At 54.4% G+C, this 21,518-nt stretch overlaps 1 protein-coding gene across 4 annotated transcripts; it reads left to right on the top strand.

Annotated features, from left to right (window-relative positions):
* The first annotated feature begins 2,975 nt into the window (after positions 1 to 2,975).
* On the top strand, positions 2,976 to 19,778 carry EGFL7 (EGF like domain multiple 7). 4 transcript variants are annotated; one of them, XM_065853892.2, is made up of 10 exons: positions 2,976 to 3,145; positions 7,103 to 7,172; positions 12,204 to 12,387; positions 13,879 to 14,001; positions 14,179 to 14,291; positions 14,966 to 15,061; positions 16,225 to 16,389; positions 17,201 to 17,265; positions 17,554 to 17,716; positions 19,503 to 19,778. In XM_065853892.2, exons 3-10 carry the CDS (start codon positions 12,308 to 12,310, stop codon positions 19,523 to 19,525), a joined length of 828 nt encoding a protein of 275 aa, XP_065709964.1. In that variant the 5' UTR covers positions 2,976 to 3,145; positions 7,103 to 7,172; positions 12,204 to 12,307; the 3' UTR covers positions 19,526 to 19,778. The 4 variants fall into 4 exon arrangements, with proteins under 4 accessions (XP_065709964.1, XP_065709965.1, XP_065709966.1 ...); XM_065853893.2 differs by lacking the exon at positions 2,976 to 3,145 and adding an exon at positions 6,753 to 6,773; XM_065853894.2 differs by lacking the exon at positions 2,976 to 3,145 and adding an exon at positions 6,993 to 7,021.
* Positions 19,779 to 21,518: the final 1,740 nt, after the last annotated feature.

Raw genomic sequence — 21,518 nt, 5'->3', positions numbered from 1 at the left:
ATTAAGCTTTGAAGCAGGGAGAGAATGTTTTCTTTCTGCATGCTCAGAATGAAGCGGGTCTGTGGTCTTACTCACTGGACCATTTGGTGTTACTTTGTGGGTAAATTCACAACGTGTATTCTGGATCTTTGCTGAAAGAAAAGGTCTGCATTTAGGATTCGAACTGTGTTGTCAAAGGATAGTAAAAACAGATCGTTTCCCAGCCCAGTAAGGAGCACTGGGGTCCCTATTCACCCTGTGATAATCCTTCTCTATAGGGACCTGTGATGAGAGAGGCCCTTGCAGCCCCGTCTTACAAGCTGAGGAAACGTGTTTTGTCCTCCCATGGACAGGGAGACACTGAAACCCCTGCAGTGTAGATCTAATCCACCCTGTGTGTGTCTTTCCATTGCACACGGGTTTCAAAATGATACAGTCTCGCTCAAATATTTCCTGACTGCCTGATACCTTTCTGCAGCAAGAGGAGTCTCTGCGAGCGATACGGAGCTGCTCTGGCAGGACAACACTGAAACCTTATCTCACACCAAAGGGTAGATAAAGGAGCCCTTTACCAAGCTGGCTTAGCAAAAGAGAGGCTCTGGGCTTTCTCCTGTCGCTGTCCTTGATGCTATCACAACCGCAACAGCAAGACACGGCCACGTCCCTGACCTTGGGGTCCCGGTGGCACCCCAGACCGCTCTGCTGCGGAGCAGGGGAGTTTGTCCCCTGGCCCAGGGTTTGCTGCCAGGGTGCAGGACACTGATGTGCACAATATTTAGTCTCTGCTCCCTGCTTCTCTCAATTTCCCCCACTCTCTTATCAGGCTTCCCCTGAACTTTTTGTGGAGAGCAAGAGTGAGAGGGGAGGCTGAGCCCACGGGGCCGTTCGGACGGAGCACAGCAAGGGCTGGCGTGGCGCTCATCCCGCACGGCCCGCACTGCCCTGGCCGGAATGTGTTTCATGGGAAATCACACACAAGCTAACCTTCCAAATTCCAGCCTTTAAGGTTCAAAACTCAATTTTTGACCTGAGAGACTTCGGTAATTTCAGAGAACTTGTTTCCTAAACCCCGATTTCTCTAAAATCTGCAACGTTCTCTGCAAAATTCAGATAACATTCATTTTCACGGAAGATTTTCACCAGGAGAAGCCAGATCTCTTTCCCAGCCAGGCTGCGGTTGCCTGCCAGACTTCCGAGGCTCTCCCTGCGCTGCCAGAAGCGCTAATGAAGAATGCAATCTCTGAACTTGATTAATTACGTCTGCAATGCGCAGGTATTCCCATAGCACCCTCAAAACTCCCGCTCCTGCCCCACGAGCAAGAGGCACACTGTAATCTCCGGGCTGGACTCTGCCCAGAACCCTAAATTACACCCCTGTGACACGCCTGCAGTTTCCATCATCATCCTCGCTCCAAGGATGGGTTGGAGGGTGCCCCTGCGCATCCATGTGCAGCATCTTTAGCAGCTGGAGAAACCGAGAGGTTGTTAAAGCATGAGGATGGCAACCCGGGTTCAGCAGAGGATGAACAGCAAAAGGTTTTGCTTTTCCTCCCCTGCCTCACAAAGAGGTTCAGGTTTGAAATGGTTTCCTCTTACACTTTCAGCCTCAAGCAAGAAGCATGCAGCATAAAATCACTCATTGCTGGAGAGAGCGATGGGTGTCAGAAAACAGCCTTTTAAAATCCCGCCTGCCAAGGAAAACAAGTGGGGTCTTTCTTTAGCCATGCATTTATATAAATAAACACAGGAATATTTTGCAACTCCCAAGGGATTTGCCCAGTGTAATATTCTGCTGAATAAGGGTGGGAGTAATCCTGTTCTCCCCGTGAGCCTGCGCACAAGCGCTTGGCGCTGCCCGGACCGGGAGGACCCAGGCGTGTGTGGTGTGAGCGGGGGACGTGGCTCTGCTCCAGGACAGCCCCAGGTGACACGTGTCCCCAGACCCACGCTGTGCACCCTGCCGGGACGGGAGGATCATCCTATGATCATTCTGTGAAAGCATGGGGCTGCCACGGGGCAGCAGCAGGCAGCAACAGCCTGGCAGCCATGGAGCCGCTCGCTTGGTCACCTGGGAGAGAATCGAGAAATAATTACCACCTCCACAGCCCCCATGCTCCAAAACGTCTCCTTTCCTAGTATAAAGTCTGGACCAAAGTTTCAAATTCTGATTAAAAATTATACTATTCTTCCTTTGGCTATGCAGAACCAACATCACGCATACACACATGTTTGATTTGAAATCAAAACCAGCTTTGCACCAGAATGGCCTTGAAAATTATGGAGCTGGGGCAGTTGTTTCCACACCTCCCAGCACTGAAGATGCCAACTTCGCTGGGTCACGTCATGCAGGTTTAGTGGCCCAAACTGTCCATACCTCACTCTTTCCAAACACAGGGACAGTGTGACAGAGGTGACAAGGCATCCAACAACCTGACTGACTGCTACCTTGCAACCCAAATTTTAGGGGGTCACAAATAGCCCAGGACATGGTCCCCTAGTGCCCAATGCCAACATGGCACTCTCTTGAGCAGATGGCTGCCAGCCCTGCCATGCTTGCCATGGGCTGTGAGGGACATCCTGGTGCTGTGGGGGTTCCCAAGGGCCCCCCACCCACCTCCTGTGAGGGGAATGAGAGGTGGCTGTGGTGGGTGATGCTGAAACGTGCCCCATGTCAGTGAGGCGGGAAGACGGGGGCAGCAGCCATCTTATGTCTGTTGTGAGGTACAGGTGGGGAGCCCGCTCCTTTCCTGAGTCCCTGGGGACACATGGCTGCCTCCCATCCATTTTGGCACCCCGTGGCCATCCCCAGGGGACACGGGGTGGGGGTGCCGCCCCATGGCCCCTCTCCCCCTCCGGGCGCGGGGCGGCCGTGTTTGTTCTCCTCGCGGCGCCTGTTATCAGCGCACAACACACACAGGAAGTCCTGTCTGGGATTGTCCATCCCCGGCCTGATTTATACAGGAAGAAAAGCATAAAAAGCCACCCTTCCACCTCAGCAGTCACCTCCTGCCTGTGCGCGGCCGGCAGCCGGCCATGCCGAGGGTGCGAGGCAGATGCCCAGGCCTGCCAGAGCCGGGGCGGGCAGGCGGGGATGGCGCTGGGAGCCATCGGGGAGCATGGCGGCGGGGCTGCTCCTGGCACGGCGGGGGACGCCGGGACGCTGCAGGTACCGTACGAGCCGTGGCCATCGCCGCACAGGGGGTGAGGTGGATGGGATGGGGAGCTGGGGGCAGCAGGAGTGTGTCCACTCCAGGCAAGACCCCATGGGGTTGGGGTGGGTTTTTGCCTCAGCTCAGGTGGAGATGATGGCGGGAGCCTCAGGGGCTGGTCGAACACATCGCGCTGGCAAAGGGCCGCCAGAGCAAACGGGTTTTTAAAGCCTCCTTCGGCTGGGGCTGTTGTCAGCCGCGCACGTGCTGGGCTGAGGAACGTCTCCAGCGCTGGTTTGCTCAGAGCGGAGCCCAACCTGCAGCACCATCGTTTTTAATTCATCCCACTCAGGCTGTTTTCCAGGAGCAGAGAACTCAGAGGGTCAATTTTACCTCACGTGCCTGTACACGAAGGCTGCAAACCCTTGCACGTACTTGCAAGGTAGCTGGACATTCTTAGCAAATCTCCTTTCTTTCCGTAACTCATTCTCTTTTTCCATCTGCTTGCTCTCTGAACGCCTCTGATACAACCCCACATTGTTTATCCTCCCACCCATGCTCCCCAGTCCCCTTTTCTCTCCCCTCTGTACAGCACATGCCGGTGCCACTCGCTCTTGGTGACGGGACCCCGAGCCAGGACACAGACCACAGAGTTCGGCCCCTGGGGAGCGGGAGGACATGGGGCTGCTGCAGGGACAGCCCCTGCTCTCATACACCAAGCCGGGACCGTGCCGGTGTTTGCACGCCAGGAGCTCAGCAGAGCCTCTCAATTTTATAACCGTGGAGCTGGGCGATTAGCGTGCTGTTTGTTTTCAGCTACCTGCACACCTGTAGGTCACATCATCCTAATGCAATTACACAATGCGGGTGTTTTGGGATAAAAGGCTGGCTGTGTGTAGGAGCAGCTGGGATGCCCAGGCACTGCTGGGCTCTGCAGGAACATGGAGCAAGACTCAATAGAAACAACCCGGCATACTTTTTCCCAGGGTCTAACATTCACGGAACCGGTTCACTGGGTAGAGAATCAAACATGAGAAGGAATAACAAGTGATAAAATTAATTTAAAAGTGGATTGGGAAGCGGTGCAAGGCAGAAGCCCAGACGTGGTGGCTGGACCCTGAGCCTCCTCGAAAATCCGCCTCTTTTCTGGGTAGCAGCAGCAAACACCAAGTCTGCTCTGGCAGATTTGCAGTGTTGCTCCCTGTGATCCAGCATTCACTCTGCTGATGGAGTTAGTCCCTCTCTACGCTGTTAAACTGCCAGCTCTGCACAAGTTTCCCCAGAGGTAAGGAAGAGAAATCGGATCCGGGCTGCAGACTCACTCGAGCCATTTCCCAGCCGCTCCTGCTGCAGACAGGGCTGGCTCTGGGGAGACAGATTTACAAACTGCAACAAATTAGAGTAAACGAACCTGACTCGCAGACGCACCAGCAGCAGGAGGGCATGGCGAAACGCAAGGGAAGATTTAGCTTGAGGTTTCAGAGCAGACAGAGAAAGAAAAGGGTCTCTACAAACAGAAGAGGGTGATCAAAAATGGTTTTACGCTCTCCATCCTCTCTCCCAAAGTGATGCTCCCATAGCCTGGGAGTTCACGGCAGAGAGGAGCTCTGCTTGGTGCAAGTTTCTGGAGCTGGAGGCTGATAGAGAAGGATAATTAGAGCAAAAACCTGTCTTGGGCTGAATGCTCGTTCCTGAGCTGCTCGCTGTGGTGAAGGGTCCGAGCAACTCACAGCTATTCCCACCGCACTTCCCATGTGCTCCCTGGGGAATGATTCACTGGGAAAATGCAGAGGGGAATGGCTGGGACCATTCCCTACTGACTAATGCTACTTTTTGCCAGGGAAATTTCACAGAAAGCTGCGAAATTCAGTGTATTCCTGAGTGACATGAATCATTTCCCAGTTTTCACGCAGCAGCCATTACTGCCTCCTCTAAATGTAAATAAGAACTCATCTGTGTGCACGTAAGAGAAAATAAACCTGGCTACAGGATGTCGCCCTGTTCATGCATCTGTTTTCCCACAGCTGCAGCTAGGCTGCTGCATGTCTCTATGGTTGCCTTAAGTTATAACATACCAGTCCTGAGACACTTAAAGCTTGTAAAGCTTTAAGGGGAAAATAAAAATATCACTTTGTGGGAATCAGATCTGGGTCATAATAGGCATAGCACTGCGCAACTGGTGACGACAGCCCGAGAGCTACGGGCCAAGTACTTTTCTTGGTTTAACCTTCTTTGATCCCACTGACATCAGTGGACTCCTCTAGATTTCCACTGCGATAACTGGGCTGCAGCTGATGCAACTGAGAACAATATGAGACATAACAGAATAGTGGGAGGTTGTTTTCCTTACAGAGCTCTGCAGAACCGGGGCTGCTCCAAAGCCTAAACTTAAGTGTAAAGTTTAAAAACAGCCTTATGAAAAGCCTGAGCAGAAGAATTTGTCCTAAAACAGGAAAAGCCATTCCTCCTCTTTTCAGGAGCATCAAAACCTCCTATTTCTTTAGCAAGTACTTCCAGTTCTGTGCGAGACCCCCGCAGGGGCCAGCGAGAGCCCATTGTACACAGCAGGTATGGGGTCAGCCGTGGCTTGTAGTCGTTGAAAAGTTTTTCATCTGTATGTGTGTCACTCTTCTAACTGTCTCCCCATCCATCCATCTCCATCTGCCACTTCAGCACGTCTGGCCCCAGTTTGGGGAAGAATTTGTGTGCTTGGGCACATCCACTTCACTGCAAGGGGCTGTAAGAACTCATCTCTGCGAGCAGGTTCCTTGTATGGGAACCTGGTCTCTTCTGTTAATTATTCCTTTTCCCTGCCTACAGAGCTACAGCAAAGTTGAGTTTTGGGCAGAAACATTTATTTCTTGGCTCAGAGACAAGCATTAATATTAGATGTTGTGGGAGTACACTTCTAGTGTGCGAGGGAGAAAGCTTTGGAGGAAACATGTAAAACACCGATCCAGGGAGGGCTTCAAATTCAGGCAGACTTGTAGTCAGGAGCCAAAATCTCTTACTGCCTTTGTCAGAAGCCCATCACACCAGTATTAACTGAGCCAAGAGAGCTGATCTTCCTCCACTCTGAACTGCTATCACTCCTCTTCTTTTAAGGGAACTTTGCCAGGCTGTGTGCTGGGGGATTTTCTCCCAGCATAATGAATATTAGCATATAAAACACTGAACACTCCCTAAGAGCGGAGGATTAAATGCTCTTTTAATGGACAATATGCAGCTCTTAAGCAGCTGACATGGGCACTTGTTTGAGTAAAGATTTGACTCTGTAAACGGAACTGAAAAGCAAACACTTTGCAATTAAAATAATTGCAGAATTTAAAAAGGCTGCAGTGCACTTAGGGAATAATTGTCTGGTGGCTGAGAAGGCTCTAACACAGACCCTGAATGGTGACATGCTTGGTCATGCACTGGGTGTCATTGCCCCACAAGGAGCTGAGAGCTGAGTGCCATGAGGGACACTGGGTGCCAACAAGTCCATCCCCTTTCTCACCATCACCCGGGGACTCTTGCCAAGGATGCCTGGGCAGTTAGGAGCCTTAAATGAACGTGTGCATGTGCTAAAAATGGTTCAGTGTAGTGTTGGAGTATAGCAGATGGGATCAGAAATGAGCAGAAAGGGAACTTGGATACACCCTGGTGAGTGTCGGCAGGACCCCATCAGGGTCACACTGCAAACTCGTGGGACAAAGGATCAGGACCCGTAGGATGCTCCTAAATCACAGCACAGGAGGGACAGAACAGGCTCGCCGTGCCCTGCCAGCGGAGCACGCTGGCGAACCTGTGCAATGTGAGCCCAGAGCCAGGCACAGGCACGCTGCAGTCACGATCCTGCTTTCCTCCTTCATCCCGTTCCACAAGGAGCACCCAGGGAACCCCCCAACTGGGTCCGTTATGGGCTGCACCACTGATCTCTGCCTCCGTGACAATGAGTGTTACAGTGCCTTTCTTTTTTTCTGTTTTGACAGTAAGAAACCAAGATGGCTCCATAAGGAAAGGATCCCTGCCCAGGATAAATGATGGAGCACCACAGATAAGGTGAGTGTGTTGACCATGAAATTAGATCCTGCGCTTTCACTATGGTCAAATGGAGAAGCTTTCCATTGGCTTCCAAATGTATTTTGCAATTATGAGACAAGTTGAGTATCAGGCTCTGTTCATCTCCCCCGTACACCAGAAAAGACAATAACGCTCTCTGCTTAACAGGATAATTACCGTCCCTTCAGTGCTCTTGGGAAAAGTTGGCTGTGCTCTGTGCTTATGAGATTAAGTGAGTTGAAATCATTCCCCAGAGGTAGGCTGGATCCAGGGCGGGCGAGCAAACCTGTTTGTGCTGTGTGAGATGCCGTGTAACGCGGAGCTGCGCTTCCACCAGCATCAGCTATCCTTTCCCTCGCTGCCGGGAGGGATCCCATCTCCCACACGCTCCATCTTCACCAGCACATGCCAGAGCTGATTCCCCTCTGCTCTGCTCCCTTCCCCAGGGAGGATCTGCCCAAAACTGTTAATGCTCCTTTTACATGGGTCCAGCTGAGCGCCCCATGCCAGCGCATCTATCACCCACCAGCCTCCCCGGAGGGCACAGCACAACCCGAGGCAGCTCCAGTTCAATCAGCAGCCTCAGCGTATCCATGAGGAAATACAGGGGATGGACCAGTGATCTCAATTGCTCGTTTGGAGCCATTATAGTTTAACTGGTAAATATTTCCTTCAAATGCCTACAGGCTTTCAAAAAAGTTGCAAAGCTTAATGGGAACAAATATTCCCAGGGGGTTGTATCCAGCCATTCACTTGCAGATCAGACCCCTGCTACCTTTAAGGCTGGTTCTGTACATGGGCAGGCGCCTAAGTCATTTGAAAAACAATTAGCCTCTCTGCTCTAATTTCCCAGAGAAAAATGTAGACAAAACAAGTGGCAGTTTGGCACAAACCAAACTGCAGAATTTTCTTTGATTAATAACAGGGCATTTAACACAAGAAGCTTGCAGGCAGCAGGGGGATTGGATCAACCCAATCTGTCCCTGGGCAGCTGCGCCCTGCGTGGGTCTGTGTGTTGAATTTGGGCACCTCTCTGGGGCGATCCTCACGCTGCTCCATGCCTGGGGGAGTGTGCAAGGAATCCTTTAAGCATCCTTTAGGGCTCACTGGAAATCAGCCTCCTTGTCCTGGCAGTTCATCACTTGCTTCAGGAAGACTTTGCTGTTGTAATGAGCTCAGGGTGATTAACGGGGCATGGCGGGAGGCATGTGTTAGGTCTCTACCCCAGGGAAGGATGCTGTCTCTTCTTACAATGTGTCCTTTTGGGGAACGCAGAACCGGCTACAGTATTTTTTGGCAAAGAGAAATAAATTTGCCCTGATCATGCACTGGTGCTGGACCATTTCACCTGGGAGCCTGAACACCCCCAGGCAAGGGGCTGGGGGCTACGCTGGGATCTTCCTCTCTTGCTCTTAATCCGCAGGCAAGCTGGTCTGCGGGGGTCAGGGTCCTTGTGTCCTCATAGCATGAGGCACACAGGACCGAGCCTGCAGGTAAGCGTCCAGATCAATGCCAGGATAGGGATCCCCTGCACTTCCATCTCCATCAGGGTCAGCGCAGCAGCGACAAGATATGGGGCACAACGCCGGCGTGTCCCCCCACCCTGGGCTGGGCTTCTCTTGGGGGTCCTGTCCTGTCCCTGAGCGTCCACCCAGGACCAGGCTTCTCCAGGGGGTCCTGCCGTGTCCCTGAGTGTCCCCCCAGGACCAGTCTTCTCCGGGGGGTCCTGCCCAGGCAGCCAGGGCACCCCGACGGGGCCGCGGGGGCAGGTGGTTGCCGGCGGGGGCCGGCGGGGCGGGGGCAGGCAGAGGCTCCCCGGGCCCCGGCGCTTCCCCCCGGCCGGGAGGCTCCGCTTTCCTCCCCGCCGGGAGCTCATTGGGCCGGGGCGGAGGGACCGGCTCGGGCCGGGGGAGGAAATGCGCGGGGGGCCGCGGCGCGGCGGCGACTCCGCGGCTCAGGCACCGCCGTCGTCACCGGTGAGTCCCGGCGGGCACCGCCCGGGGGCTCGGCACGCCCGGGGGGGCCGCGGCCGCATCCTCCGGCGGGGAGGGACGGGGGGAGCGGGGGCGGCGTTTCACCCAGCGGGACTCGGTGCCGCAGCGGGGGCGCTCGGGGGGTCCCGGCGAGGCCGGAGCGGGGTGGGTGCAGCCCGGGAGGTGCCTCCGGAGCGGCGGCGGTGACGGCGCTGCGGGCAGCGGCCGGGCCGGCGGGCAGGGCTCCGCCTGCCCCGGGGAGGGCAGCGCCCGGGGGAGCGGGGCTCGGCCTGATGCGGCGGGGGGAGCATCCCTGCGCCACGGTACCCGCGTCCCTGCGCCCTGATACCGATGTCCCTGCGCCCTGCTCCGTGATAACCGGTGTCCCTGCAGCCTTCTCCGTGACACCCGCGTCCCTGCAGCCGTGCCGTGTCCCTGTGCCCTGCTGCACAGTCCCGTACCCCCGCAGCCTGCTCCGCGGTGTCCCCCTCCCTGTGCCCAGCTCCGTTGTGCCCACGTCCCCAGCTCTGCTCCATCGCATCCCTGTGCCTGCGCTCCGCAGCGCCTGCATCCCAGCCTGAGTGGAGAGAACAGCTGGGGGTGTTTGTGAAGGAAAATCCATCTCTACTGCTGACGCTGATTCTCTCCAGGAGCGCTTGGCTCTAAGGGCACAGACTGGGTACAACGTGCAGTTGGGAGCAGCGGTTCCACCTGCAGAACCAGGCCAGGCTGTTTGGAAAAGTGCAGCCGTCGTGTTCCCGTGAGGGTAATTGCATCCTCTTGAGGGACTGGATTGTCTTGCATCACTTTGCAGACAGACCCCGGTTCCTACTGCTGCCATCAGCTGGAGTTTTAGCCTTGGTTTCATGGGCAGAGCTGGCCAAAGCGCTCTTCACCCACACAGGGGGCTGGATTTTCCCGTGGGTTGCTGTGGTGGGCTAGGTAAGAGCAGACAGGATTACAGGAATGTGTCTGGAAGGTGGGAGAGGGACCCCCAGACTCACAGGAGCACAGGGCCCGCCAGGAGACTTTGCTGCCCCTGAAACAGCAGAAGCTCAGATGCACCCACATTGTTTCTCTTGCAAGACCATGCGGCTTCACCTCTTTATTTGAGAGACGAGAAAGGCAGTGACAAAAAACCCAAGTTTTTTTCTTAATCATGGAAAGATTTTCCTTATGTGCTTTAAAAGATGAGTATTAGAATAGATAATGAAAACAGGTTGGAGGATCTTCAGCGGCTTTTAAGAGGCTGATTTTCATAAGCTCATAAAAAATACAAGTATAGACTGTCATATTTTCCACTTTTGAAACTTTTCCTGGTATGAAGCAACCATAATTGTCTGACCCAGAGGGATACTCTGACCACTTGAGGTAGGGCAATGCTGCTCCATTTCAAAGCGAAAAAACAAACCGTCTGTATTTTAAGCTCGTGCCCCGCGTTTCTTGCCTTCCCTGCAGGGAAAGCTCCCACAGCGGTCACGGGAATCCTGTGGGAGGATGGAGATGGTTGGCAGAGCTTGACTTACAGACTTCTGCAGAAGCACTGCTGCTGTGATTGGAAGGAAAATATGTGTCCCAGTATAGCTCTGGGAAAAGCCACTGGCTGAGCAGTGGGGAGTTTGTACGTCTCTGTATGCTGGTGTCCCTCGATGTCTCCAAAAGGACTGGGGAGAAAGATTTCTATACTAATTTTTTTAAACTTTCCTGCAAGTCAACCCAGATTTCATTTTCTCATGGTGGAGATACCACATATTAACCATTAAAAGATGAAATTTATTGCTATGTTTGGAGGAGAATGGAGGACTACAGGCTTTATATCACTAAAAATCCTCCTTACATCCTCAAAGCTGAGCCTGTGCAGAGGTTAAGATGGGCCCAGGCATCTGCTCAGCCAAGCAGAGCTGTGCACCCTGCTCATGGGCTGAGACATGGGAAGGGGCTGCTCAGCACTATTGCTGCATGGGAACACGTACAAAACGTTTATATATAATGGGGCAGGAAGGCAATGGGCAGGTTTCTCTCCAGATGCAGGTTTGCATCTCTCTGTGCTTCAGTTTCTTCACCTGCACAAAGGAGAAGTTGATACTGAGTGCCTTGGCGAAGGGCTTTGAGACCTGTAGGCTCTGTAGATTGGGGATGGTTATACTGGTTATTCCCAGCAGCTTGGCTCAGAGTTAGCAATTGTCCTGAAGGAGTTTGGGATGAACCCGCAATCCCCAATCCCACGTCATCTGGGGATTTTAGAAGGTTTATTTCCAGCTCATGAGATGTACAGTTTCAGAAGGATGTTGCATTTTGTGTTGCCTCCCCGTAAAGCCTCTCCTTTCTTAAGGTTTAACCAGAAAGATGGATTCTTTCTTTAATTGGTGTATATTTAAGGTGGGTTGCTTTATTTCCTCCTCCTTTAACTGCTGCCATCCGGAAGCCAACTGTTTTGTTTAAATTAGATGTTGTTTAAATTAGATACTGCTATTGACCTTCTTCAGCTTTGTTTCATATTTGTCCTCTGCTAGAAAATCAAATCCTCTTTATTTGCAACTCTGTTCGTACTGACTCTGCAGATAGTACATATGGTCCTTACAGCACTTTTCTCTGGCAAGAGCTTGTATTTTAAGGAGAAGAAGATCAGATTTCAGTGCGTTATGTGGTGGGAAAACGCAGCTTTACAATGCTGTATAGATTAAGAAATTATGGGTCATTGTTTTGCCTGGAATTGGCAGCGCGTTCCATGTGACACAGGTCCCTTCCCTGCCACTCGACAAGCGACTGTGCGGCCCCCGGCACTGCAGGAGCATCTCCTGTGTCCTCTTGGGGTAAATCACTGCCACACCATTGAAACGAGTGGGGCAAAGTGGGTTTGTGCCTGGAGGAGCACTCACCTTACAAGGGGTTCACAGGTCCCTCATGTCCCCCCTACCCCTGTGCTTTGGTCTGTGCACACCCGGCACTGTCCCTCTGATCCTGGTAGCAGGGGCTGGCACTGTCCCCATGGCCCCATCAGATGCCACCAGCTGGGGACAGATGCTGCATGTTCACACCGCTCTTCTCTCGGTTGCAGGGTTCCTCGCTGAAGGACAAGACATGCGGTAGGAGCCAGCGCTTCCCACCCGAGAGCGAGACTGTCGTGCTGTGCGGCCCAGGGCACCGCGGGAGGGACAGGACATGCGTCACATCGGCCGCCTCCTCTTGGGACTCCTCTTCATCCTCTGCGTGGCCAGCACAGACGGCTTTCCCCGGGCAGGGTAAGCACCGGTTTTGTCTCCATCTCCTGCGCCTGTGCTGTCGCATGTCACAGCGAGGTGCATCCTTTCCAGGTGATGGAGAGCCCTGCTCAGCCACCGGCTGCACGGGCAGCTCGCCGGGCTGGCGAGGAGCTGGGAAAAGGCTTTGCAGAGTCCTCCTGGGACAGCCGGGGCTCGGCAGCCCTTCGCTGCTGTTTATTTGTTTTGTCACTAAAGAAAAGAAACCTCTCAGAGGAAACACCCCGGCTTCATTTAGCTCCATGCAGGGGACACAAAGACACTCTGGGCTTTTTGTCCTGTGCTCCCTGGGATGCTGCGGTGGCTGCGGTCCATGGTCCAGCAAGCCCAGGAGTGGCAGCTCCAGCGATCCCCCTTCCCTTTGTGGGGAATGTGTCCAACACGGTGTCCTGGATCCCAGCACAGACTGGGAAACGCAGCTCAGCCCCCGCTGGGTCAGAGAAAACCCAGAGCTCCGTGCCCCAGTTTCTTCCCCAGCCAAAAGGAGCTCGAGCTCAACACCCGCCCCCCACATCCAGCTCACATTTTCTGCAAAGTTTGTTTTTACAGTGAAATACTCTCCTCCAGCATTAGATCTTTTGCATTCTGGTCGTGACTAAAACCACGAGCTGAATTCCTCGCTCGCATGCACAGGCTCTAGCTATAGCTTTATTCTAAATTTTGCAAAGCAAACAATTGCCATTTAAAATTGCATCTTCTATAGCATTAATCAGTGAAGCTGTGAGGAGTTTTCTGGAGTTAATGGAAGCCAGCTGATCTCAGTGCTAATTCCCAGGCTTTTTATTCTAGTTTCTAATTGGGCTGGGAGGCTGAGACAAGTAGATGAGTTCCTCGGTGGGGCTGACCTGCAAAATGTTGAAAACAATAAGAGCTTTTAACCAAGACCACTTCATCTGTTAACCTTGGGAAAGTTTTTGACTGCATCACAGTTGGCTTAGAAAGCCTGGAGATTGACTTTCCTCTGGCCTGTACCTTTTTTGCGGTGAGCCTGACCCTTCCTGTGAAATAACTGATTTCTTGGCGACCACAGGGGCATCTATTTCAGGAATGCAAAAGTCTCAGAAAAGAAAAATCCATCTAGAAAGTGAGTAATTTTAGGTGAAGGGAGATGGCGAAGGGAAGGACTGCTTTGAGAAAATCCTCCCTAAATCTGGGCCCCAACCGCTCTCCCGGGACAGAGGGACTGTGCCGGGGTGAGCGTACGAGGAGGCGTCAGCGCCTTCGTGCAGGGGCTGGCGATGAAGAGCCTGTGCAGCCCACAGAGCTCCAGCTTTGTGGTGCTGCCCTAAACCAGCTTGAAGTAACCTCTTGGGTCACTCGGGCAATTAGTGGCTGCTGTTTAATGGGCCTTTTGTAGAGAGGGACTGTCAGGCCATGTCCTGGGGTGGTTTAAATCAGCGGAGCCCCCTTGCCCGGAGGGAGAAGGGTGGGGTTGGTGTTTAGCTGCTGTCTGACCTGCTCCCCTCTCCGCAGCCGCAGAGTCTGTGCCGCGGCCCCGCAGAGCCGGGCGGTCGCCTACACCGAGTCCCATGTCCAGCCCGTCTACCAGCCCTACCTCACCACCTGCCAGGGCCACCGCCTCTGCAGCACCTACAGGTGAGGGCAGTGCCACCGTCCTGGTCCCCGAGAGGGACCGGGATCTATCCCAGCCAGGTGACAACCTGTGGGACTCCTGCCTCGATCCGTGGGGAAGGAGCTCCCGGGTGTGACCTGTGGCATGGGAGCGGGATGGGGGGCTTGGGGCGGATTCTCAGCCCCATCTTTGCATTGCAGGACCATCTACAGAGTCGCGTACCGGCAGGCGTACAGGCAGGTGCCGCAGCCCACGGCCCCGTGCTGTCCCGGCTGGAGCAGAGCGAACAGCCACGCGCTCGGCTGTGACAGAGGTGAGGGGCTGCGGTGCCACCCTGGGCCAGCACTCGTCCTTCCCCAGCTCCCATGGAACGGGTAGCTCATGTCCCTGAATGAGACCCTGGCAGCCAGCTCGCTCATTCACGGGCATTCTGTCCGGCAGGGAGATTCTCCCTGTAGGAAAGCATTTGAATTTTTGGCGTCACAACCAAATGTGGTTCAATTTCTGATTAATTCCCAACCTTTCAGGCCTTTTTCCTTTGGGATCGCTTATTAACTTTATAGTTACCAGAGGATAAATAAAACAACTAAGTCCTTTCCATATAAATCAGCGGTAATGGATGAGAAATGCGTTCAGGAGGCAATTGGGATGTGCAGCACAAAACAAATGCAATACATCAGCAGCTAGTCTGTCCCCAGATGAGCTCAGAGTGCGATACCAGAGACTGCCCAGGGCTTTCTGCTGCCTGTCAGAGGCTGCAAAATGAAGGTCCTGTTCATCCCACCCATCCTGCTCCCCATTCACAGCTCAGGCCCATTGCTCTGGGGCTGGAACAGGAGAGCATCCCGGCCCCGGGCTGATGCTGGTGTGTGTTTTGCTGTGTGCGTGTTGTGCTCTGTGTGTGTACACACATCCACGGTGGCAGGGGAGGGAGCTTGGGACCCCCAGAGCTGCCCGGTGACGCTGTGCTCGTGTTTTGTCTCGCAGCTCTCTGCTGGGTGCCGTGCCAGAACGGCGGGACCTGCACCTTCCCTGGCAGATGTGCCTGCCCGCCCGGCTGGATGGGGCGAGCCTGCCAGACAGGTACTGACCGTCCTGCTCCCCTCCTGGCTCCCTGCGTCGGGCTTGCTGGTTGGGAGATCTTCTCTGGGGAGCAGCAGAGCTGCCATGGGGCTGAGTGTCCTCTGCCCACAGACTGACCCCTTGGCAGGGGACAGGGACCAGCACCGTGGCTCCTCAACAAGCCTGGTGCTACTCAGACCTCAGAGCAGAACTGGTGTGTGACCCCTCCACACACACTTACGTTTCTCCAGGGCAGTGATACCTGATGGTCAGGCCAGGAAAGGATGGGAAGTTTGGCTCACAGGGGCTCTGAGCCCCCTTTGCCTGTGTCGGGGCTCCCAGCCCTCACATGCAGCTCTGGCATCTGTGGTTTCTCTCCACTGCTGCTCTGCACAGGTCAGTGTGAGCAGAGGGTGTTCTGTGCCGTGACTGTGCAGTCAGCAAAGGGCCTTGTGCAGAGCAGCCGTGGGCTTGGCCAGAGGTTGTGTATTTGTACTGACCCATCTCCCAGGCTTTGTAAACTCTTGCTGTAAACTAAGATGCCCATTTGCTGCAGAGACTAAATCTGCAAACCAAAAATATCCGGGGGTGGAGAGGAAGCCAGGCGATTTCCAAGCATTGAGCTCCTCTCTGGTGTGGGAGCAGCCCCGATGCTCCTCCACAGAGCAGTCAGGCAGTGTGGAGCGTGTCAGCGTGGGGCAAACCCCTGCCACGGTGTTCCCGAGCGTGTGGCATTGACCCACGCTGGGCCAGGCAGCGCTGAGCCCGTTGCTGACAGCTCTGGCTCCAGCACAGGGGGGAGGAAGGATTTTCCCACTGCCTAAAACAGATTCGTCCGGGCGTGGGAAGCGGTTCAGCTCATTTTGCTTTGTGGGAACAGCTTTAATAACTCCCCCGTGTGAGGAGAGGTTACTGGGTTTTGTACGCACTTGAAAGGCTAATAGCTCCTCGCCATGGCTGGCTGGAACCAAAACCCCGGCTGTGAATCCAGGATGAGAGCTGAGCTCTGCCCGGCCAGAGCTGGGACATTCTGACCACAGCTTTTGTTTCTGGCTCTTTTGTGGGGAAAACGGGCGGAGGGGAGGAGTGCAGCTCCCTGCTGGGGTGAGCCCAGGTTGACTCCAGCCGTGCCCCTCGCCCCCCGTGAGCATCTCCTCACCACCCTGTCCTCACTGTGCTTTCAGACGTGGATGAATGTGCCAGCCAGGGCCACGGCTGCGGGCAGCTCTGCATCAACACGGCCGGCAGCTACCACTGCGCCTGCTGGGACGGCTTCAGCCTCGCTGCCGATGACAAGGTGTGCCAGCCCCTGGTGCCGGCCCCCGAGCCAGAAACCTTCAGTCAAGCAGGTAACCTGGCCCCTGTTGCAGGACAGCCCTGGCTGTTTGGGAACTGCCATGAAAACTGGGATTTATGTGCAGCATCACAGGGTGGCTGGAGCAGGAGTGGGAAGGGACAGGCGAGGGGACAACAACCAGAACCCTTACTTTTATTTCCAGTGACCAAGGAGTCCCTCTACCACCCAAACTACCTCCTCTGACACAAATCCAGCCACTGCTCCATCTGCAAGGGCAACAGAGCCCATGCACAGCATGCAGTGGCCAAGATGCAGCTGTTCTCTCCATCATCTTCATCATCCTCCCGCAGGGCAAGCCTGGAGCCACGAAGAGCAGCGGGCACCGCTGGTGACGGCCCATTATTACTTTTGGTACGCGCTGTGACACTTCAAACTCGTACCGTGAGTAATAATGCGCTGTGGCCAGCACGGGCATCATGCAGTAAACACCTGGGAGAGCAGAGCACCTTCTGCACGTAGCCCACAACCCATCTGCCTTTATCCAGGGCCCTCAGCAGGAATGAGCCTTTGTGCCTACCATGGGACAGCGCAGAGCCAAAAAGCCAGGCTTTCCCAGACATCTTGTCCTTTAAGCATCACCCCACTGCCTGAAGAATTCCCCCGCTTTGTTGCAGGTACTCCAGCAGCAAGGAGAGGTTTGTGCACATTAGCAGCAGGACAAGATTCCAGCATTTGCAGCAGGCGTTGGATCCAATTGATACTCTGGGAGCTGGTCCCAGTGGGGCAGACCCCAGGAGCTCACTTTTCACTGCACCTTGGGCAATGGGCTTTGACTAACTGACCTTTTCTCCGTCACTTTTCAGGTCCCCCCAGTGAAATGAAGGAAGAAATGAATGAGCTGAGGAGCAGAGTGGAAGCTCTGGAGCAGGTGAGCTTTCAGCACACACCCTGCCTGGCTGTGGCTCAGGGCTGTGCTCAGCTCCCACCCCATCTCTGCACAACTGGGGTTTCACTGCACCCCGGCTTGATTTTTAACGTCCCGTTGGCCTCACGCCGCAGCGATCCCAGCTGTGCTCCATGCTGCCGGCAGCGCCCACGCAACACCTCATCCAGCCCCCCCGGCCCTTTGAACGCAACCAAAGCCCCGTGTGCTGCGTCCCGCCGGGTGGTCCTCGTGGCTTGGGGGACATGCTAACAGCTCCACATCTCCCTGCAGAAGCTCCAGTTGGTGCTGGCCCCCTTCCACAACCTCATGCCGTCTGCGCCGGAGGACGTCGGTGCAGACCCCATCAGCCGCTTGTCCCATTCCCTCCAGCAACTGGACAGAATTGATTCTCTGAGCGAGCAGATCTCCTTCCTCGAGGAGCGCCTGGAGACATGTAAGTGCCTGGAAAAAACAGGGTGGAAGTATTTCCCTCCACCCACGCTGGCCACGGCGAGCAGATGCGGGCCAGCGAGATCAGTAACACATATGCCACTATTAATCTATATCTCTTTCAAGCTCAGTGGCCTGTAATTAATAAAAGATGAACACAAACAGCACATTAGCTTAATTTCAAAGTTGTTTCTACGGCTGCACCAACTGGCTGCCCTTGTAGCAGGCAAAAATTGTAAGATTGGCATATGGAAATGTGGCTCTGGGGCAGAAGCAGAGGGAGCCCACTGTGAGCTGTGGGTCACGTCTCACAATCGGCACCTTCACCGGCTCTGTTCCCTTCCTCTGCCATTATAACCTAGTCCTTAGAAAATAAACCGTAACTCTTAGGAAATTAACAGTCCAAAAAGTCAATCAGGAAAGTTTAGGGAGCGTGGAGAAGTTGGCAGATTTACGAGCCTGGGAAGTTTTAGGCATTTCGTTTTGAAGTCTACAGAGCGGTCCTTTGCCAAGCAGTGGACCAGAGAGGGTCTCCTAAGTAGCAAACTCTGAAGAAATGACACCGGTGAGAGCTGTCATGTGCGAAATGGCTGAGGGGGGGTCCTGCCTGGTGGGCTCCCCCAGCACCGCAGAGCGGGGCAGCATCTCCCCAGGTCCCAGCGGTGTGTGCGATGCTCTCCTGGAGCCGCTTGGCTCGGACCAGAGCACAAACCATATGAAACTGTATTTTGACAGGCAGCTCATTTTTCCATTAAATAATTCCAGTTAAACATGCACAGGAACTGGTGCTCAGGGCAGAGGGGTGAGAGGGCTTGGAAAGACTAAGGGGAAACTGGTTCAGGGCATTTCCAGTCCCAGTTCACTGCTTGCAGTAATGGCTTAGATAGAAAAGACTTCAAAGAATTTGTTTGAAGCCTAAGTAGCTGCAAATAGACACTTAAAAACATCTCAGAAAGGGGTAATTATTAGAACTACTGAGTGTTCCAGCAGACTGAGTTTCCTAGTATTGCCCTGGACGTATTATTAGTGACAGCACCAAGGAATGTGAGCAGTGTCACAAGGTAACATGGATTTATTCCAAGGGGTGACTCCAAAGTCCTGAAATTAATTCTGCCAAGCCTGTGCCGGCAAGCAAGACTTGTTTTTGTCCCTGTCATGGGCTTGAAAGTCCCCAGAGGACACAAGACTGTCCTTTCATACTCCAGAAAGCACTGGGGCTTGCAGGGCATCCCAGGGAGAGTGACGCTGCCACCCATTTGCTGTGCTTTGCAGAGCATTTCACAACTGAATGCTAAGATACAACTTCACCCACCAATTATCTGCCCAGCAGGGATGTGTGTGAGGACTAAAAATCATTTTTTTCGTTGTTAAACCACTCGTGGTCCCTTTCCCAGCCCACAGAGCTGTCTGGGGACTCTGGTGACCAGCAGCACCTGCTTGTGATTTCTTGTCACACAGCCACCGGCTGTGTCTGCAGTGGGGACAGGCTGGTCCCAACCCAAGTCCCAGGGCAGCCAGTGGTATTGTCACCAACTTTCCCAACCCCTTGGGACACTTTGCACAGGACTTCCCGGGCCCAGGCGAAGACTGTGACATGCCAGGGACAAGAGTGACACTCTCAAATGTGGCAGGACAGAGCCAGCCTGGGGGGGTTTGGCACAGGGGAAGCAGCAACTGTGGGTGACATTCACAGAGGTTGAGGCCAACGTCATCCTTCTGGGGCAAAGAGACAAACCAAACTCAGGCCAACAATGTTGCTGGAATTCTACTCTTTTTTTCCATCTTCCCAGGTTCCTGCAAGAATGAGCTCTGAGTGCCCGAGGAACGGGAGCAAGCAGAGTGCAGCCACAGCTCTTATCTCACTCTCCAGCCAGTGAGGATGAAGCCACATCATCTACAGAAAGGCACAGGGTAGCAGAATGCTGGTTTCCCATCAGCATCTCCTTCATTTTCTCTTCGAACTCACCTTATCCAAGGTCACGCAGTTATTTCCAAACTGGATTCTGAGCCCTCAGCATCTCGACCCCTTCCTGCTCAAGCAGCAGAAAATAAATGCCTTACCTCATGCCGTTAGTGCCTGTCGGGCTGTGCCAGGGGCCGCATGGTGCTCAGCTTTGCCTGGCTTTTCCTTAGCATTACCCTGGGACATCATCTCCCAGCAGAGCACAGACCCAGCCCAGGCAGGACAGGTGCACCCCACCACGCTTCTGCAAGAAAAGGTGTGGCTAAGTCCCGTTTTTGGAGGACTATGACCACAAAGGGCTTATGGAAGCCCCAAGCCAGGCGTCACAGCAGGGTATGGGTGCAACTGGCCCCTGCAAAGGTACCGCACTGGCCGGGTACCATCCCCGCAGCTTCTGGTCTGCTCCCTGGGTCCAGCCTCCCTCCATGAGCACTGGAGCTGAACTGGTGCCTCATTGCTCCTTAGCATGGCAGCTACAGCAGCTTGCTCTGAAATTACCTGTTCTGCACCATCCCTGGGCCATAACAAGGATGAAGCTTTTACATGGGTCCAAAGGTGCAGAGAGGCTGTTTTTTACTTGCTTTAATAGAAAACATTTCCCTGTGACACTCCTGTCAACAGCATAGAGCAGACAGGGACAAACCAGTGCCACCCAGTAGTGCCAACAGGGTGAGGTCAAGGAGGGAGGGACAGTCCTCAGCACACCTGGGCTGGGACACCCCTGTGATTACCTGGCACGGGCACAGCTGTGGGGGTGGCCGGTCTCCCCTGGACTCGGCAGCCGCAGCACACGCGCCTGCAGCACCCCAGCTCTGTTTGCTCAAGGCCAAGGACACCGGTAGAGCAGAGCAGACGTGACTGACCTGGTACAGCGCTTTCCTGCTTGCCTGGAGCGGAGCTGCATGGGCAAGGGGGTGCTGCGGGGGTTGTACCAAATAAAGCCTCCTGCGGCACACACCGAGGCTCTGGGGTCGTTCCTGGCTGGGAAGGTGCTTTGACATGGTTCCCATCCACACGGGCACCACCTTCCTTCTCCCCTGCCACAGGTCCCTGCAGGTGTGGGTCCTCCTGTGAGCATGGGGTGCAGCTGCACGGCCCTTCTGCCTGCGTGACACAGGGAGGGGACAAGGACCTGCCACCCCCCTCAGTCACCAAACCCCTCCACAAGAGCTGGGGGTTCAGCACCCTCCTTCCCACAGCATCCCTCCTCCCCCAGCTCCCACACAAGACCAGGACTCTCCTTTACTTAAATAACCAAAGGTGTACTTCTTTTTTTTCTTTTTTGCACATAACATGATTCTCGACCCAATTAGAAGCGAGCAGCAGATAAGAGCACACGGAGGCACCGCTCCCGCCTCCAAGGGAAGGATGCTGCAGTAGTCACTCCGTGGATGTGGTTATGCCCTCCAGGAGCCCTCCTGGGTTTAACCTCCATGTCCTTTATCTGCCGCTCTTACAAAGTGCTGGTCCGGTTCCCACCCTCCTCCTCCTCCCGACCCATCCCACGGTGGGTCTGACCCCTGAGTCTGTACTGTAAGGCCCCTCTGATACAGCCCCTGCCAGCAGCAGCTCAGCTGGAGGGCTCCGTCCCTCAGGGACCACTGGCTGTACTGGAATCTCCCACCTTTTTCAGCTGAGACTTTCACCCCAAAATGCCACACAAGCACGATTCCACTAACACAGCCCCAGACAGGCTGCAAATGCCGCTGTGTTGGTTACCTGAGTAGCCGCAGGTGGATTATCTCATGGTTCTACACCCTGCACCATGAACAGGAGAGCTGAAGCCTCCCTGAACCTGAGTTCGAGGTGAAGGTCACCCCCAGGGCCCTGCCCAGCCTCGCTC

Source organism: Patagioenas fasciata, chromosome 20 (assembly GCF_037038585.1).
Source record: "Patagioenas fasciata isolate bPatFas1 chromosome 20, bPatFas1.hap1, whole genome shotgun sequence".
In the NCBI taxonomy this organism is placed as follows: domain Eukaryota; kingdom Metazoa; phylum Chordata; class Aves; order Columbiformes; family Columbidae; genus Patagioenas; species Patagioenas fasciata.
This window is presented reverse-complemented; position numbering and strand designations above follow the sequence as displayed.

Bases quoted from the DNA above. Each gene is read 5' to 3' on its own strand.
- EGFL7 (XM_065853895.2), top strand. From the start codon at position 9,089: ATGCGCGGGGGGCCGCGGCGCGGCGGCGACTCCGCGGCTCAGGCACCG. The intron at 14,292-14,965 runs GTGAGGGGCTGC...TTTGTCTCGCAG, and splicing joins CGCGCTCGGCTGTGACAGAG to CTCTCTGCTGGGTGCCGTGC. The intron at 15,062-16,224 runs GTACTGACCGTC...CTGTGCTTTCAG, and splicing joins GGGGCGAGCCTGCCAGACAG to ACGTGGATGAATGTGCCAGC.